At 42.0% G+C, this 19,841-nt stretch overlaps 2 protein-coding genes and 1 long non-coding RNA gene across 3 annotated transcripts in view; 2 read left to right on the top strand and 1 right to left on the bottom strand.

Annotated features, from left to right (window-relative positions):
* The window catches only part of LOC307003908, a 53,987-nt gene extending 38,767 nt beyond the window's left edge, over window positions 1-15,220 (top strand). The window contains exon 3 of the long non-coding RNA XR_013798874.1: window positions 14,170-15,220. This is a non-coding gene — a long non-coding RNA (uncharacterized lncRNA). The remainder of the gene's footprint in view (window positions 1-14,169) is intronic.
* The window catches only part of LOC307003863 (Golgi apparatus membrane protein TVP23 homolog B), a 291,916-nt gene that overhangs the window by 141,684 nt on the left and 130,391 nt on the right, over window positions 1-19,841 (bottom strand). The gene's annotated exons all lie outside the window — the stretch shown is intronic.
* LOC307002974 (uncharacterized protein) lies at window positions 6,389-9,562 on the top strand (the record flags this gene model as incomplete). Its single annotated transcript, XM_079621005.1, has 3 exons — window positions 6,389-6,623; window positions 6,745-7,793; window positions 9,495-9,562. The coding sequence occupies exons 2-3, from the start codon at window positions 6,752-6,754 to the stop codon at window positions 9,560-9,562; spliced, it is 1,110 nt and encodes a 369-aa protein (XP_079477131.1). The 5' UTR covers window positions 6,389-6,623; window positions 6,745-6,751.

Here is a 19,841-nt window from a genome sequence, read left to right as displayed (position 1 = left end):
TCGATTAGGGTTTGGGGAAAATTGAGCGAGCGGCTCTCGAGTTATAAGCCAAAAAAGGTGCGCCAAAAATGTTGGCGTTTTACATTTAAAACTATTATTTCTTGGTCTAAACCTAAAGTAATATTGACAAACTATATATCATTTGAAATTTTACAGTATCTAGTTTTGATATTTGGTGTCTGATTTCAAATAAAAATCACAAAGGAACAGAAACATATTAATATGTATTCATTTTTAGTGTTTTTAACTTCCAGGGCCTTTTTTTTTTATGCACTAAAATGACTGGAAAATGAGTGGATCGTGTCCAGTTGAGTGTGCTTAGTACACTAGAGGTGGTTTAATGCACGTTTTCATTATTTAAAACCAATGAGGCCCCATTCAAAAATGTCATACACTGACAGGGGTCAAAAAGGTAAAACAACTGAACGCTCGTCCGTAAGGAGACGGAAGGTCGTAGGACCCCTGAACTCGGCGAGTTCCGTCGTCTAGTGCCCCTGAGTCGGGCCCCAGAGTTTGAGGGCCCTAGCCGCTTTCTAAGCGTTTCCTAACCCTCGTTCATGATTAGACCAGTGACTGGATGGTGAGGTGACTGAAAAATGGTGACTGTGGATTTTTTTTATTTATTCTTGTTGATTGAACCACCTCTACTGTACGAAGCACACTCAACTGAACACATGACACTGATTTTAAAGCCACACTAGCCGCTTTTCTAAGCGTTTCGAGTCCGGACGAGCGTTTGGCTGAAAACGGGCCTGTTTCTCAGTGTCTGCCATTGACCTCAATATAAAAATACTTTTTTAGGCCCGGACCTTTTCGGTATGTCGATCGGGGCGCCCCGATGCAACAGAGTGAGCGATTTCGGGACCCTGGGGGACATTTCAGTGCTTATTTTCTACAAAAATGCAGTGTCCGCGAAACCACTATTTGGCGGCCACTAAATAGGTTGGAACCGGGTCATTCTTGTGTCTTTGCTCTCCCGACATATGTGATGCCGATTCTCTTGAATTAATCCACCTCTGCTGTACTAAGTACACTCAACTGAACACATCACACACATTTTCAAGTCATTTCAAGGTGCAGTGTGTAATTTTTAGCGGCATCTAGTGGTGATGTTTGCGAATTGCAAACAGAAAGTCACTTACGGCCTATCCCTCCCTTTTCAAACTCGAATGAGAAGCTACGGTGGCCGACGTAGGATAAAAGATTTAGTCGTCCGAGTCAGCAGAGAGTAGCAAATCAAGCAATGAGGTTTCTTTATATTATATTATATATTACATTATATGTAGCCTACTTAATTATTCAGTAAAACCACATGTTATTGCGATTGTTATTTTTACTTGTTCATCGTTGTGTTAGTCTTTTATTCACTGACTTTACCATAGCTTGTTTCCATGCTTGATAAGAGCATCAAAGCAGCTGAAGGGGAAATAGCTAACGTTACGATGTCCAAGGCTTCGTTCAGACAGGATGTTTTTCTCCACGTTTGCAGAGTCGGGGACAACCTGAGTATGTACCGGAATATGAGGGAAATAGACACGCATTCATTAAAAAAAAAAAAACTTTAACTTTTAGCAGGCAAAATATTTTTTAGTAATTCTGTGGATTAGGCCTACACTGTGCAAATCAAAAGTAATACTACCCACCGGATGAAGAAGGGTTGGCTCTCCACAGAACATAAAATATTCATTTATTTTTTATTTTTCGTGTTCGCAATAATGAGGAAAAAACAATGTTTTTGACAAGACGTGACAGTTCTCCGTTACGGACGCGACCGCTCTGAAGCGGCACTAAAAAACGTCCAGAGAGACTTCAAAGAATCACAAAGCCTTTCTTTAAAGTGAATTTCGTTTTGTATTAATTGTATCTTAATTGTAATCAAATTTTCATCAACAAATTCCCTGGATTTAATAAATAAGTACTTAATTTCAATAAGTACTTACTTAACGAGCGCTAAAAGAGTAGGTACTTTATAGCCAAATCTCGTTAAGTATGAATGCAGTGGCGGAGCCAGGATTTTTTCATGGGGGTGGCCAGGCAAGGGCCAGCAACCAGTCTAGGGTGGCACAGAAATTTTTATTATTTTAATTTCAAAATGAGTTTAACTATAAGCATTGGACTGTTTTAGTGCCTACACTACTGAATACAGTTAATTTATACTTATACTTGTAATTTAGATAGTAGTGAATTAGGAATCATGGAATACTGAGTGAATTTTTATCTTTTTTATTATTATTATTCACCACCTCAGGCATATTAATAAAGGGGCACACACTAAGTTCAACTTGCTCAGTTAGCTTGCTTCTGGTTCTCAAAACACCCAATAGCTTGTTCTACATTGTTGCACCTTCATGAATGAGACATGCAGATAACTACTGTAGCTCAAAGATTAATCAACCTTCATTGAATTTTATATAATCATTGAATTCTTCAACCAACCAGTTTGTCAAAAAAAAAGTTGCAACTGAAAAAGTTAACACTGCATATTAGTTGTCAAAATAAATATTGCAACAGTTCTATCATAGGCTACCTAAATTAAAAAGGGAAAAAAATGTCTCTTTTGAATCCCCATGTGCAAGAATGTGAACAAGGCGGAAGTCAACAGCACATAAATGCCAGAATGTAAAATTAGTTATTTTATGGGTTTAAAAATGATCCATTTTTGTCCTCTTTGAGTCAATATCACTATAAAGTGCCTTTGGTGTCCTCATCAGAATCATTCAGTCATCATGAACATAATGCAAAATAATGAAATTCTGAGGTATTATTATAAGTGGCCAAACATTTACACACATACAAGTACAATGATAAGTCTCTTGAAATGTGTTTTTCTGATTTTATACCATTTTCTTTGATTGGATATATGTGATTTTGTAATGTCCCACATGCTGCTCAGCTAACTTCAGTGAGTGTAAGAAGTGGTTAAATGACATAAAATTAAAACACTTTTTGAATGTACTTATTGTCCTCAACAAGTTATTTAATAAAACAAGTCATTTTGATTATTTCTATTTTATTTTCATAATAATATTAAGCATTTTGCATGTGTCCCTGAAATTGGCGTCCACCCTGTCATTATGGGGTTAACGCCCCTTTAAGAAACCAACTGATGTTCTCAGTGACACCCCCTCCCCCATTTGGTCTTTCTTCAGTGGAGGTTAAAACATCTGCTGCACACACAATAAGTATCTACACTTATATTTCCTAATTTTCATCATATTGTGTTTGTAGTTGCGTGTTGTCAAGCTTAACATGTCCACCCTGTCATTGTGAAATATTAATTAATATAAAAACTTTTCAGAAATTCAAAATATATATTTTAAGCAGTGCACAGTCAGCTTTAACAGTGAATGACTTTGCTAACTGCATGTACACCATGTGCTAATTAAATGCTAACTTTAGCCAAAAATGTCCACCCTGTCATTGTCCACCCTGTCACCAAGCCTGTGTCCACCCTGTCACCAATACATATTTAGGCAGTCATTTCATTATTATCAAAAAACTTTTACCATTAACTAAAATGTTTTGCTGGGAAAGGGACACATTATCTTTCTGTAGATCTACATTTTATAATCCCTAAGCAATGAAAATGTATTTATTCTACTTTGAATTTGTCCATGACAGGGTGGACCTATGTTATGGTTTGCCCGTATATTGTCAGCTTGCAGTTAATTTATAAAAAAGTGATGGAGCTTGACCAATATGCATTTCTAACAGCCTAAGGTCTCCTTAATACAACACATATTAAGTTAAATGGAAAATCTCAGATTTTTATTTAGGAAATTGTGAGGTCTCAAAGGCACTTTATGGTGATTTTGACCCCTTTACAAATTAACGCCAGCTAGTACAAATGCACAGTGCTTATATTTATTTGTAGGCTACATTTAAAAATGACATCAGTTTGTGCCTTATATTGTGATCTCACATAGCAGATTATTTTAGTCAGAGTTGTAACAAATACATGATGCATGCATGCAGTTTTGACACAGCTTTAATCGCCTTTTTGATTATTTCACGAGTCAATTGACGTCAAAACACGCCGCATTTGCGCACCGCGAGCACAGTACAACGTCTGACAGGACAGTAAAGTTAGTTTTACTGACATTTGGCCTGACAAAATCTCATCTTACCGAAGATAGCCAACTGATGTAGGACAACGCGCGCCGCTTTTCTCAGCATCTGACAGAAGTGTCACCAGCTTTCACACACATCTTTCAAAGTGGCATCAGAAAAGGTTTACGCTTGTTGTTTCTTTGACTGCACACTAGCGACGGTCTTGCAACCCACCAGTTGAGAAACATTGACTATTTACTATGCGTATATCACTGTCTGTTGTTCTGCTGAAGCTCGTTCGGCACCTGCACATTTCCGCACTCGTTTGACTTGCGCTGGCGCTGAGGTGCAGTTGGAGTGCGCGTCTCACTTTTTTTTTTTTGTGTGGTCTTAAAGAGTACGGTTCTGCGTTAAAAAAACGTAATTCTTGACGATAAAAAAAGAGACAGAAACAGCAGTTGTGAGAGGGGTGGCCAAAGGGGTGGCCAAGCTTAGGCAAAGGGTGGCCACGGCCACCCCCAGATCCGCCCCTGTATGAATGCGAACCGGACATCTGCCATGTTGACGTTATCATGTGACCTACGACGCGTTATCACAAGTGCAACAACTTAAAAGATTTGATCGACACGTTTAATTCATCCATCTGTAAATATCTTGATATTGATTAAACTTGCTCATTTTGTGGTCTTTTTTAATAAACTGCTGCCCATTAATTTTGAGAATACATTTAGGGTTGATTTAAGTTCTTATATTGAACCCTACGTATGAGACCCACCGTTAACGATATTATTTATTTTTATTACGAAATCCCCGAATTGTCATCTCTTGAATATGTTGTTAATTTCTTTATTTTATATCCAAACATTTTCATCCACAAGCAAAAGTGTCTTACTGCTGTTTTCCTCTTTTTCTATCGTTTCATCCCTCAGACCTATAAATAACAAAAAAATGCATTTTTTAAATGTATTATAATTAATTATTTAAGAAAATATATATTAAGATATTCAACTTTTTTCCTATAAAATCTCATATTATGTATTGTTTTATGGTGTCTCAAATAACCTCTACACCTTTTACCTATTTATTCTTTATTCTCAGGTAGGTAAGGAAAGTCGAATCTGGACAATATAAGCATTCAAAATACTTACAATTAGTTCAGCAGACTTCCCTGTGGTCAGTTCTTGCTTAAGGTCCTTAAATAATTATTCAGACAATAACTTGCCAATAATATAATATAAGTTTTATTTAAAGTTAACAAGCGTTATATCAAAGTTAAAGTTAGGTTACAACAATAATAAGTTTCAACAATCAGCTGGTTATACAGACGTCGAGGGACACTGCGCTATTCAGTCTCCAAAGTCTTCAGTCTCTCTCTCCGCCTTTTATATGCAGGCGTCCGAATGTGGATTCCAGACTCTCTCCTGACATCATCAAGTGGAGTTCTGCCAACTTCTTAGACATGGCTCTTAGCTGTTTACGCTGTATCCTCCTACGGCGCCTCCGACTCCTCTTCCTCTGCTTTCTTCTCTTAGTCGTCTGCAATATATACTTTATCTAGTACATTTTCATTTATCATAAAACTATTTCTAATACATAAGTACTTTCTACTCTAAATCAGTTAACACATACATTTCATGCAAGTAAGTCATTTTTCTTAATAATAGTGAAATCACATAATACATATCTTGTTCAACATCACTAACAGGGTTACATACATCTATCTTAGCAAAAGCATTATTACTATTTAGGTTACATCACTACAAAGCAAATCAAGCATTAATCAAGGCAGTTTAATTGCATAAATTATCCTCTATATTAACAGTATGCAAACCCATGATTATATATATATATATACATACACACCTCATAACATCAGTAACTCGACAGCCCTAGAATGGTTTTCCTCAGCGTTTGTAATGTCTGCACAAAGGAGACGTTGGGCATGAAGATTCGCCTTTGGAGAAAACTGTTGATTTTATACGTATCATTAATATTAAAAATCAATATTACCCCAGAATGAATTGCATTGCTATCCCACCCCAAAACATACAATAATAACAACGACAAATACTGACCAATACTTAATTATATTACTTTTTACTGAAAATGATATAATTCAATAAAACAAAAACAAAAAGTAATGTATTTCATAGGACACAGCTATGCATGAATACACTCTAGATGTGTATATTGTGAACATATCTACATTTTCATTCAATTAATTACTTAAAGCATTAATTCATTAATGATATTTTATTAACTGACAACAATGATAAATATTAATAAATGAGTAAATGAATGAATGAAAGTCACCATTACACAATAAACAAATGCATATACAAGTCAACACATGAAACAAAGCTTTATTCAAACTACAATCATGTATGTAGACTACAGGCGCTGAACCACATCTACTGCCATCTCAACACAGCGGCTCCCCTTCTGCGGCTTTATTCTGATGAATCAGTCACCGCCGGAGCTGAGCCGTGCCGGAGGTTGTTGCGTGATGTGTTGTGCTTCACAATCTGAGGCAATAAGGGCCGGTGGAGTGATGGAGGGACTCGTAAGGGCCGGTGGAGTGATGGAGGGTCTCGTAAGGGCCGGTGGAGTGATGGAGGGACTCATAAGGGCCAGTGGAGTGATGGAGGGACTCGTAAGGGCCGGTGGAGTGATGGAGGGACTCATAAGGGCCAGTGGAGTGATGGAGGGACTCATAAGGGCCGGTGGAGTGATGGAGGGACTCATAAGGGCCGGTGGAGTGATGGAGGGACTCATAAGAGCCGGTGGAGTGATGGAGGGACTCGTAAGGGCCGGTGGAGTGATGGAGGGACTCATAAGGGCCGGTGGAGTGATGGAGGGACTCGTAAGGGCCGGTGGAGTGATGGAGGGACTCATAAGGGCCGGTGGAGTGATGGAGGGACTCATAAGGGCCGGTGGAGTGATGGAGGGACTCATAAGGACCGGTGGAGTGATGGAGGGACTCATAAGGGCCGGTGGAGTGATGGAGGGACTCATAAGGGCCGGTGGAGTGATGGAGGGACTCATAAGGGCCGGTGGAGTGATGGAGGGACTCGTAAGGGCCGGTGGAGTGATGGAGGGACTCATAAGGGCCGGTGGAGTGATGGAGGGACTCATAAGGGCCGGTGGAGTGATGGAGGGACTCATAAGGGCCGGTGGAGTGATGGAGGGACTCATAAGGGCCGGTGGAGTGATGGAGGGACTCATAAGAGCCGGTGGAGTGATGGAGGGACTCGTAAGGGCCGGTGGAGTGATGGAGGGACTCATAAGGGCCGGTGGAGTGATGGAGGGACTCATAAGGGCCGGTGGAGTGATGGAGGGACTCATAAGGGCCGGTGGAGTGATGGAGGGACTCATAAGGGCCGGTGGAGTGATGGAGGGACTCATAAGGACCGGTGGAGTGATGGAGGGACTCATAAGGGCCGGTGGAGTGATGGAGGGACTCATAAGGGCCGGTGGAGTGATGGAGGGACTCATAAGGGCCGGTGGAGTGATGGAGGGACTCATAAGGGCCGGTGGAGTGATGGAGGGACTCATAAGGGCCGGTGGAGTGATGGAGGGACTCATAAGGGCCGGTGGAGTGATGGAGGGACTCATAAGGGCCGGTGGAGTGATGGAGGGACTCATAAGGGCCGGTGGAGTGATGGAGGGTCTCGTAAGGGCCGGTGGAGTGATGGAGGGACTCATAAGGGCCGGTGGAGTGATGGAGGGACTCATAAGGGCCGGTGGAGTGATGGAGGGACTCATAAGGGCCGGTGGAGTGATGGAGGGACTCATAAGGGCCGGTGGAGTGATGGAGGGACTCATAAGAGCCGGTGGAGTGATGGAGGGACTCGTAAGGGCCGGTGGAGTGATGGAGGGACTCATAAGGGCCGGTGGAGTGATGGAGGGACTCATAAGGGCCAGTGGAGTGATGGAGGGACTCGTAAGGGCCGGTGGAGTGATGGAGGGACTCGTAAGGGCCGGTGGAGTGATGGAGGGACTCATAAGGGCCGGTGGAGTGATGGAGGGACTCATAAGGGCCGGTGGAGTGATGGAGGGACTCATAAGGGCCGGTGGAGTGATGGAGGGACTCATAAGGGCCGGTGGAGTGATGGAGGGACTCATAAGAGCCGGTGGAGTGATGGAGGGACTCGTAAGGGCCGGTGGAGTGATGGAGGGACTCATAAGGGCCGGTGGAGTGATGGAGGGACTCATAAGGGCCGGTGGAGTGATGGAGGGACTCATAAGGGCCAGTGGAGTGATGGAGGGACTCATAAGGGCCGGTGGAGTGATGGAGGGACTCATAAGGGCCGGTGGAGTGATGGAGGGACTCATAAGGGCCAGTGGAGTGATGGAGGGACTCATAAGGGCCGGTGGAGTGATGGAGGGACTCATAAGGGCCGGTGGAGTGATGGAGGGACTCGTAAGGGCCGGTGGAGTGATGGAGGGACTCATAAGGGCCAGTGGAGTGATGGAGGGTCTCGTAAGGGCCGGTGGAGTGATGGAGGGACTCATAAGGGCCGGTGGAGTGATGGAGGGACTCATAAGGGCCGGTGGAGTGATGGAGGGACTCATAAGGGCTGGTGGAGTGATGGAGGGTCTCGTAAGGGCCGGTGGAGTGATGGAGGGACTCGTAAGGGCCGGTGGAGTGATGGAGGGACTCATAAGGGCTGGTGGAGTGATGGAGGGACTCATAAGGGCCGGTGGAGTGATGGAGGGACTCATAAGGGCCGGTGGAGTGATGGAGGGACTCATAAGGGCCGGTGGAGTGATGGAGAGACTCATAAGGGCCGGTGGAGTGATGGAGGGACTCATAAGGGCCGGTGGAGTGATGGAGGGACTCATAAGGGCCGGTGGAGTGATGGAGGGACTCATAAGGGCCAGTGGAGTGATGGAGGGACTCATAAGGGCCAGTGGAGTGATGGAGGGACTCATAAGGGCCAGTGGAGTGATGGAGGGACTCATAAGGGCCGGTGGAGTGATGGAGGGACTCATAAGGGCCGGTGGAGTGATGGAGGGACTCATAAGGGCCGGTGGAGTGATGGAGGGACTCATAAGGGCCGGTGGAGTGATGGAGGGACTCATAAGGGCCGGTGGAGTGATGGAGGGACTCATAAGGGCCGGTGGAGTGATGGAGGGACTCATAAGGGCCGGTGGAGTGATGGAGGGACTCGTAAGGGCCGGTGGAGTGATGGAGGGACTCATAAGGGCCAGTGGAGTGATGGAGGGTCTCGTAAGGGCCGGTGGAGTGATGGAGGGTCTCGTAAGGGCCGGTGGAGTGATGGAGGGTCTCGTAAGGGCCGGTGGAGTGATGGAGGGTCTCGTAAGGGCCGGTGTATGCGGTTTTGAACGTAGCCTTCATGTTTATTAATAAACAATTAAAATGTCTCCTTGCTATATTTGACATATTCATAATCATTGCTTTTGTTGGTGCTTTGTGACAGCTTTTAGGTGCTTTATCGGCAGCGCCGCCGCCACCCGTCACCACTGCATCAAAAACATGATTGCGTGAAGAAAACATGAAAAATACCACCTAAACATCACCTAGAAAGAAAACACAGAACAAATAGAGTAGCCTAATGCGAATACGTCCATGTCGCGAATATGCAGTCTTCTTCATGCCTCTCACGGCACTCCAGTAACAAATAAATCGCTATACAAATATATTAGACGCAGCCATTTAGTCTTTATTTACAAACTTGGACACCACACGCGGCTATTGACTGACCACGAACAGTAACTTAGCCTACTTGCATTTTTTTTTTTGAAATCATGACATGACTGAGGATGAAGGCAGAACTGCATTGGGGGGGCTCCTCGAACCCTCCCGGGTCAGTCGGTCACTCGGGGAGGGTCGGCTCGTGGCGTCGGCCAACCAACGTCCGCTAACCCACGTCCTGTTGACCGTTTGGAAGTTTTCTGAAGTTCGGGACTAGCTAGAGTTAGTAAATATCGGGAGTTTCCGCTTACAGCGTTCAGCGCACCTCCACACATGCAGATTATTATCACTGTTTAATGGCTGCCAATTGATTAAAACAGTGAATAATGATCTCTGTATTAATTATCTTGAGCCTGCTGAAATGTTCCTATAAATATATTTTCTTTCCAACTGTGCATTCTGAATAATAAATAGCTAAATATATTTATCCACTAAGCTGCAGCCGTTGTCATAGATCGCTCTTCATCAGTGTCTCGCTCTGGTCGTCAAAGAACTCCCTCTCCTGAATATTGAACTCCATCTCCCAGCTGTCCCATTGTCAGTCGGAGCCTCTCTCCTAATCACCTGAACAGGTGCAGCCACTTCTCTCCTCTATGTAAGCTGCTCTCTCTCTGTGCTCGACGCGAGGTCTTGCATCTGCCACGGTCAAGCTACTCTGAGTATTCTACGTTCCCTGGATTTCCCTGGTTTATCGATCCTTGCCTTCCTGGTCTCTGAGTGTCTGCTCCCTGCCCCGACCCTAGCCTGGTATCGTTGCTGAGTTTGCCCCTTAACCCTGCTCTTCACTGTTTCTCTCTGTGCTTTTCTGTTTAATAAAATCACTGCAAATGGATTCGCACGACTCTGCCTCTTCGTTACAGCCGTCCTATAGGCTCGTCTTCTCATGAACAGTGTTTTCTCTTTCTGACATGTCATACCTGTTGGGTTTACATGTTTAAATGAAATTGAGTATTAAAAGGATTGCTTGTGTGCGCTGGTGTTTAATCCAGTCTTTTAAGATGTGGTGCCCGAGGTGCCTGTACCCATGTTAAACAGGCTAGGCTATTTAATCAATAACGCACACAGCGTAGAGGAGAATCACAGTCAACTACTTTGAATATTATAGCATTTTGGGCATAAACATGTAAATAGTGAAAATACTGACATTGAAAAATGACACAGAATGGTTAAAATATTTAATCCCAATAAACAAATGTTGGTGGTTCGCACTGAAGTTATTCCTCTGTTCTCACACACTCACTAGTTTAGATGAACACTGACATCTCATTGACCACAGTACATTGAAAGTAAACATAACCAGAAATAAGTGAGGCGTACTATATCATTCAAATATTATAAAGTTGTTGTTGTTGTTGATAAAATCCGCATTAGGCCTATATTTAATTTGAGTAGTTATTTTTAACCTTAATTATACCAGATGACAGGGCTCTCTGTAGCCTATGTTTACATTAGGTGAGATTTTCGTTTGAATAGTCTAATTTTAGCGTAGGCACGTCACGTTATTCACGCCAAATCGACTTTTGAAATATATTTATTTCTCAAAATTACAAACCACATTTGACATCATATATAAAAAAAAAAAATTCGAACAATTTTATGAATAAAGTTGGAAAATTAAAAACATGCTGAAAAACAAAAAACTTTATTTCAAGTCATATAATTTGAATATGTTCATCATCCATGAACCAACCCCGGGAGAGGACCCGCCTTCTGAGGTAAGAATGCATAGAGTGAGTCTTTTGATAGGTGAATAAAAATAAACACTCCAGCACTGTTATTAATGCATAATGTCCGAATAAGTCCACCCCTGTTTACTAAGAGAGGAACATTCAGTGTTTTTGTGTAAACTTTTATGTAATGTAGCGATGTCCGAATAGCGAACGTTTTTTTTTCCAATCGGTTCATTTGAATTGAATCAAAGTCGTGCGGCTTTTGAAATCTCCTCGCATAAAACTCCACCTAAGGAGGGATAAATTTAAGAATTATAAACAACCACAATATTTGACACAACCTAATCAACAACATAGTGTGAACAGCAGTATTTTACAGAAAAACATATTTTACCGACACACACACACACACACACACACACACACAAAATACCTTGCGATTACTTCTCTTTGAAACTAATCATTTTTTAAACCGTTCATTGTTTGAACGAATCGATTCGATAACGATGGATCTGATTCCCCAATGCTGCTGAAGAGTAGAAGTGGTCTGCAGATTTAGAGGACACTTTTAGACCTGTTGGTGGCGCTGTATCGGTAGTGTGCGGAATACTAGTAACTGCGTACAAACCATTATGCCAAAATGTAGAAAATCACCAACAGATGACTTTCCCATAACGCAACTCCGACTACGGAGGCCTGTTAACTCAAAGGCGCAGTGCTTTCTTTTGGGTCGGTGTATGTTCGCATCGTAAACGAACCGTACCAGATTTCGTTTGGAACCGTACCGAGACCACCTCTTCAGCTGGGTCTCGGTTCGATTGTTTGGTCCGCACCCGAGTTCGATTGCTGTATTCACACCTGCCCAAAAGGTCCGCACCAAGGGGGGAAACAAACTAGAGTTCGATTCAATCGAACCAAACAAGGCAGGTGTGAATACACCCTAAGCCTATAGGTTCTTCACACCAAGTACATTATTAATTCTTGGTAACATCCATTAACTGAGGAAGTTGAAACCCTCCTGGGTTCTTTGAAGCTCCATTGAACTTTAAAATGTTCTGCATTATTCTTCTTGCAAGTGTGTACTGATCCTTACTGTCTTTATTCTTTCATTAGTGCTTGAATTAGAATATTACTTTTAAGAGAATCGTGTGATCTTAATCTTTTTCCTCTTTGTTGTTAGGAATTCACCTTCAAGAAGACTGGTTTGGCCAAGTTTCCTTTGATTCAGTAATTTTCATTCATTACACATAGTGACATACACAATAACATTTTATTCAGTTCAGTCACTCGCTGTCCTGATCTACATCCATTTCTTTTCTTTTTTTAATCTATTTCACACTTTCTGTCCCTGTTCCTTTCTCAGTAAATTCATTCACGACGTCATCATGGACTGGATTACCTCGAACCTGATTGATCCATATAGTTGCTCTTTACAACTAGTGCCAGATCTGCAGGGTAAGTTGACATAAAAACAGGGTGATGGAAACATAGCTAATGCTTTCATCTTTAATTTCCCTCACTCTTTAATTAGGAGATTTGAATTTGACACATAAAGTGACAGTAAAATGATAAGTGTCAAAGCTTGATGACGAATGAGCAAAGTGAATAGTTTTGAATAGTTCAATATAAATCAAATTAATTTGGCACATGCGTTTCCATCTCCCAATATTTGCACGAGTCCTTTTTCGCACGAGTCAAAAAAAAATTGCGACACAAGGGATTTTTTTCTCATTTGCCGTTTCCATCACGTTTCTGATGCGAGACTTCAAAATGTGCATAAAAACAGGGTGATGGAAACATAGCTAATGCTTTCATCTTTCATTTCCCTCACTCTTTAAATAGGAGATTTGAAATTAGCAAATGTTTTGTCAATCTCTTTTCTTTAGCCTGAGTTTGTCGAAGAGGGCACTGCATTGCTGGAATTGCAAAAGCCTTACACTTGCAACTATTTCGTACGGATATATGACCGTTTCATCTTGGAAGACCGAAACATCCTGATAATGGAGCATCTTCCTGCCTACGTGACCTTGAGGGAGTTCATCAGAGGAAACGGAGGGTGCCTGACTGCAGAGACAGCGAACCGCATCATGTCCCAAAGCTTGGCTGCAATGCGTCACTGCATGAATAAGAATTATTTTTACCCACTACTCAAGAGATTGATACCGATCAACCCAGAAACCCTGCATATAAAATATGCATACATTGGCAAAAAAGACTACAAAGGTGAGTTAGCTTTTTGAACACAGATCACTGATGACTGGTGATGACTGCTGATGTTTTACTAATCACTGGAAATGTATTGCTTGCAGAAATTAAAGAAACGAATGAGATCGACGAATACTTCAAACTATACACATGGGAATGTATCCGCCAAAACCAGTTCTTGGGTAAGATCGATAACAAGAACAAAGTGGAAATAACATTGCTTGGAAAACTTAAAGCTCTGACACATAAAGTGACAGTAAAATGATAAGTGTCAAACCTTGATGACGGATGAGCAAAGTGTAAAACACAGGGGACTGATAATGAATGTTAGCAGTGATTAAATGCTCATGTCATAGTAACAGCAACAAAGGTTTGTATGTCATGGTAACATTCACCTTACGTGTACTCGCCTGTTTTGTTTCTTCTTTTTAACCACTTCCTCTGTTAAAGTTTGTTGTACAGCTCATAAGCATAGACAGTCTTTGCACTTTAAAGTCTGTTATTGTTTTTTCTTTATGATTTCAGGTCAACTCTCCAGGTGTGGAGAAGGCTGAATGACCCCTCCCTCATGTCACAACAGCTGCCTGTGACCACACACACACACGCCTGCTGAACAAAAGCTTTATACCGTAAAACTTCAAATAATAGCCGAGCCCCAAATAGACGCCTGTCTCTTTTACACGCCTGGTGTGGCTACAGGTTTGGATAAATAAAGGCCAGTCTCAAATAGAGGCCGGGTTTGTTTTTTAGTTTCGGGTTGTATTTAATCTTCTAAAACCCGTCAGGTCGTCTGTTTAAGCCAGTTCTCTGGTGTAGATTTGGCACGCAAGAGAGCCCTGCGCATTTGGGCGGGAGCTGTTAGCGCAAGCAAGGCAGGCAGAGAGAGCACACCGCATGAGAAGCGCCGCGTCGCGTCTATGACAACTCGAGGTATCGCACACCGGACGAGAAGCGCCGCGTAGCGTCTATGACAACTAGCGTTATCGCACACCGGATGAGAAGCGCTGCGCCACGTCTATGACAACTCGAGGTATCGCACACCGGATGAGAAGCGCCGCGCCACGTCTATGACAACTCGCGTTATCGCACACCGGATGAGAAGCGCCGCGTAGCGTCTATGACAACTCGAGGTATCGCACACCGGATGAGAAGCGCTGCGCCACGTCTATGACAACTCGAGGTATCGCACACCGGACGAGAAGCGCCGCGTCGCGTCTATGACAACTCGAGGTATCACACACCGGACGAGAAGCGCCGCGCCAAGTCTATGACAACTCGAGGTATCGCACACCGGACGAGAAGCGCCGCGTCGCGTCTATGACAACTCGAGGTATCGCACACCGGATGAGAAGCGCCGCGTTGCGTCTATGACAACTCGCGTTATCGCACACCGGATGAGAAGCGCTGCGCCACGTCTATGACAACTCGAGGTATCGCACACCGGATGAGAAGCGCCCCGTTGCGTCTATGACAACTCGAGGTATCACACACCGGACGAGAAGCGCCGCGTTGCGTCTATGACAACTCGCGTTATCGCACACCGGATGAGAAGCGCTGCGCCACGTCTATGACAACTCGAGGTATCGCACACCGGACGAGAAGCACCGCGCCAAGTCTATGACAACTCGAGGTATCGCACACCGGACGAGAAGCGTCGCGTCTATGACAACTCGAGGTATTGCACACCGGACGAGAAGTGTCGCTTCTATGACAACTCGAGGTATCACACACCGGACGAGAAGTGTCGCTTCTATGACAACTCGAGGTATCGCACACCGGACGAGAAGTGTCGCTTCTATGACAACTCGAGGTATCGCACACCGGACGAGAAGTGTCGCTTCTATGACAACTCGAGGTATCACACACCGGACGAGAAGTGTCGCTTCTATGAAAACTCGAGGTATCGCACACCGGACGAGAAGTGTCGCTTCTATGACAACTCGAGGTATCGCACACCGGACGAGAAGTGTCGCTTCTATGACAACTCGAGGTATCGCACACCGGACGAGAAGCATCGCTTCTATGACAACTCGAGGTATCGCACACCGGACGAGAAGCATCGCTTCTATGACAACTCGAGGTATCGCACACCGGACGAGAAGCGTCGCTTCTATGACAACTCGAGGTATCGCACACCGGAAAAAAAGCGGTTCTCAAGGTTATCAAGCAGGCCTGGCCAAATATTGCTGCGTATTTGAAGAAGGAGATTACGGCCTGCCTTACTTCATATATCCACGCCAGCTACCGCTACATACATATATGCAGCTTAACCAAGATAGACTTTGGTGACAAGGTCAAACATGAAAACTGTATATATTATATAATCGGTTCATGGTATTTAACACTCAATTATATATGTTGAAATATTGTCTTGGTCGCACTGTATAGATTCTGATTACTTTCGTGTGACTGATTGAGCTATTATGTGTAGCTAGTATGAATAGCAAAATGCTGTGTCCAGATTTGACTGTAATACAAAAAGCTGTTTCTAAATCAACATAAACTCAACTTTGACAAAAAGTAACTTATAAAAACCCAGCATCCTGGGGAAAAACAGCATCTTGATATGTACACATATAGGGCTATACAGCCATCTAGTGGTTACGCGATGGCATTGCAGGTGATAAATTGTACATAATTTAGAGACGCTCTTAAAATACACGTTAAAGGGAAACTATGTTATTGTAACTCATTTTAGTAAAATAATAATAATAATTCTGGGATCCTCTCGATCAGTAGACGGGTGAAATGATGCATGCAGTAGTGCAGATACTAGGCCTACATTCAGCAGCATCAACATTACAAACTGATATGAGCAGGACACATGCACTGAATACACAGACTGAATATTTTCAGTACGGACTCATATAGTCAGCCTACTGGTGCACAGCCTGTAAAGCAATCATGCTTTATTTATTTACCTTCATACATAAGGCTGTAAAAATGTAGCTCATTTACATAGTTATAGACTTCTGATGTTTAAAAATAGCTATTGAATTATTACTGCGGGTGTTTATGAGCTGATAATGAAATTATAAAATGTCAAATAAAAAAATCATTATAAAATCTAAACAATCAAATTAAAGCACTAAAAAGATAATTTGTCATGTGACCATTAGCTGACATCAGCGAACCATGAACAAGCAAATATGTTGTTAAATTACTTTAATATGAACCTAAAATCTACTGACCTAAAAAACGACTATATTGCAGTGTTATGGAATAAGAAATGCATAAAGAAACAACAGATTTGCCCTATATTAGAGTTTTGGCTGCACATTTTTATCTTCTACAACTTAACCTTTCTTCATTTTACAGCCGTTGGAGATCGTTGGAGTGGAGGCTACTTCAAACAATGAAGATGATCTAATAGTGCTTGTAGTTGATCTCAGGTGACACGTATCTATTTACTGACTTGAGATTGAGATATATTTGAGCTTCTCATGCAATCATGAGGCCCTATAATGAGTCAATTGTCTCTCAGGGAGTGATTTAAAAGTCTAATGTAATCGATATTGTGTCTGTATTTCACAAGCTGACAAAACCTGACCGTCAAACTGCAGCCAACTCAGATTTGTAACATAACATGAGTGTATATCCTATTTAGAGACTCCATTTTTGTTTAGTTTTCCATCAAGTTTGAGTTGTTTGGAATAAATTCAGCAGAATGGTTGAATTAATTTGTAAAGAGTTAAAAGCAAACCTAACGTGTCCTCTCCAACATCTTTTTTCAGTTACGAGGGGGATGCCATTATAGCCTTAAAACTTCTCAGCATGACTTGTGGCGTGAAGGGAGTGCAGGTGAGATTATGTGTTGTGAGTTGTGACCGCACATTTGATACATGGTGCCACTGTAGAAAATAAATCTTGAAAGATAATTCCATTTGCATTCTTTCAGCTTCACGGAAAGATGACTGTGGTTTTGGACCCACTTATGAATGATGTCCCATTCATGGGAGCCGTGACAGTTAACTTCCAAAAAAAAACAGTGAGTGTCTCAAAATTAAGAAATAAAGCCAATAAAGAACCTTTATTTTTAAGAGTTTATGAAAAATGTGGGTTCTTCTATGGGTGACTATATGATTCTTTGGAGCTTAAAACATTTTTGACATTACACTATCTCCCAGTTGACAGACAATGTTGCTTTCAGTTAAAACATGTTCAGTTAATAATGTTTTTTTCTAAGGCACGTTTATAAAGCTAATTAAATGTCCTAATTGAACTAAGGCCTAATCCTGGCTTAATCAAAGCCTATAGGATCTTCACACCAAGTACATTATTAATTCTTGGTAACATCCATTAACTGAGGAAGTTGAAACCCTCCTGGGTTCTTTGAAGCTCCATTGAACTTTAAAATGTTCTGCATTATTCTTCTTGCAAGTGTGTACTGATCCTTACTGTCTTTATTCTTTCATTAGTGCTTGAATTAGAATATTACTTTTAAGAGAATCGTGTGATCTTAATCTTTTTCCTCTTTGTTGTTAGGAATTCACCTTCAAGAAGACTGGTTTGGCCAAGTTTCCTTTGATTCAGTAATTTTCATTCATTACACATAGTGACATACACAATAACATTTTATTCAGTTCAGTCACTCGCTGTCCTGATCTACATCCATTTCTTTTCTTTTTTTAATCCATTTCACACTTTCTGTCCCTGTTCCTTTCTCAGTAAATTCATTCACGACGTCATCATGGACTGGATTACCTCGAACCTGATTGATCCATATAGTTAGTTGCTCTTTACAACTAGTGCCAGGTCTGCAGGGTAAGTTGACATAAAAACAGGGTGATGGAAACATAGCTAATGCTTTCATCTTTAATTTCCCTCACTCTTTAATTAGGAGATTTGAATTTGACACATAAAGTGACAGTAAAATGATAAGTGTCAAAGCTTGATGACGAATGAGCAAAGTGAATAGTTTTGAATAGTTCAATATAAATCAAATTAATTTGGCACATGCGTTTCCATCTCCCAATATTTGCACGAGTCCTTTTTCGCACGAGTCAAAAAAAAATTGCGACACAAGGGATTTTTTTCTCATTTGCCGTTTCCATCACGTTTCTGATGCGAGACTTCAAAATGTGCATAAAAACAGGGTGATGGAAACATAGCTAATGCTTTCATCTTTCATTTCCCTCACTCTTTAAATAGGAGATTTGAAATTAGCTAATGTTTTGTCAATCTCTTTTCTTTAGCCTGAGTTTGTCGAAGAGGGCACTGCATTGCTGGAATTGCAAAAGCCTTACACTTGCAACTATTTCGTACGGATATATGACCGTTTCATCTTGGAAGACCGAAACATCCTGATAATGGAGCATCTTCCTGCCTACGTGACCTTGAGGGAGTTCATCAGAGGAAACGGAGGGTGCCTGACTGCAGAGACAGCGAACCGCATCATGTCCCAAAGCTTGGTTGCAACGCGTCACTGCATGAATAAGAATTATTTTTACCCACTACTCAAGAGATTGATACCGATCAACCCAGAAACCCTGCATATAAAATATGCATACATTGGCAAAAAAGACTACAAAGGTGAGTTAGCTTTTTGAACACAGATCACTGATGACTGGTGATGACTGCTGATGTTTTACTAATCACTGGAAATGTATTGCTTGCAGAAATTAAAGAAACGAATGAGATCGACGAATACTTCAAACTATACACATGGGAATGTATCCGCCAAAACCAGTTCTTGGGTAAGATCGATAACAAGAACAAAGTGGAAATAACATTGCTTGGAAAACTTAAAGCTCTGACACATAAAGTGACAGTAAAATGATGTGTCAAACCTTGATGACGGATGAGCAAAGTGTAAAACACAGGGGACTGATAATGAATGTTAGCAGTGATTAAAGGCTCATGTCATAGTAACAGCAACAAAGGCTTTGTATGTCATGGTAACATTCACCTTACGTGTACTCGCCTGTTTTGTTTCTTCTTTTTAACCACTTCCTCTGTTAAAGTTTGTTGTACAGCTCATAAGCATAGACAGTCTTTGCACTTTAAAGTCTGTTATTGTTTTTTCTTTATGATTTCAGGTCAACTCTCCAGGTGTGGAGAAGGCCGAATGGCTTAACAAGGTAATGAATGACCCCTCCCTCATGTCACAACAGCTGCCTGTGACCACACACACACACGCCTGCTGAACAAAAGCTTTATATACTATTATTACTGTATTTTTCATAGGTTCCTGCGAC

Source organism: Phoxinus phoxinus (assembly GCF_949152265.1).
Source record: "Phoxinus phoxinus genome assembly, chromosome: 1".
Taxonomy (NCBI): domain Eukaryota; kingdom Metazoa; phylum Chordata; class Actinopteri; order Cypriniformes; family Leuciscidae; genus Phoxinus; species Phoxinus phoxinus.
This window is presented reverse-complemented; position numbering and strand designations above follow the sequence as displayed.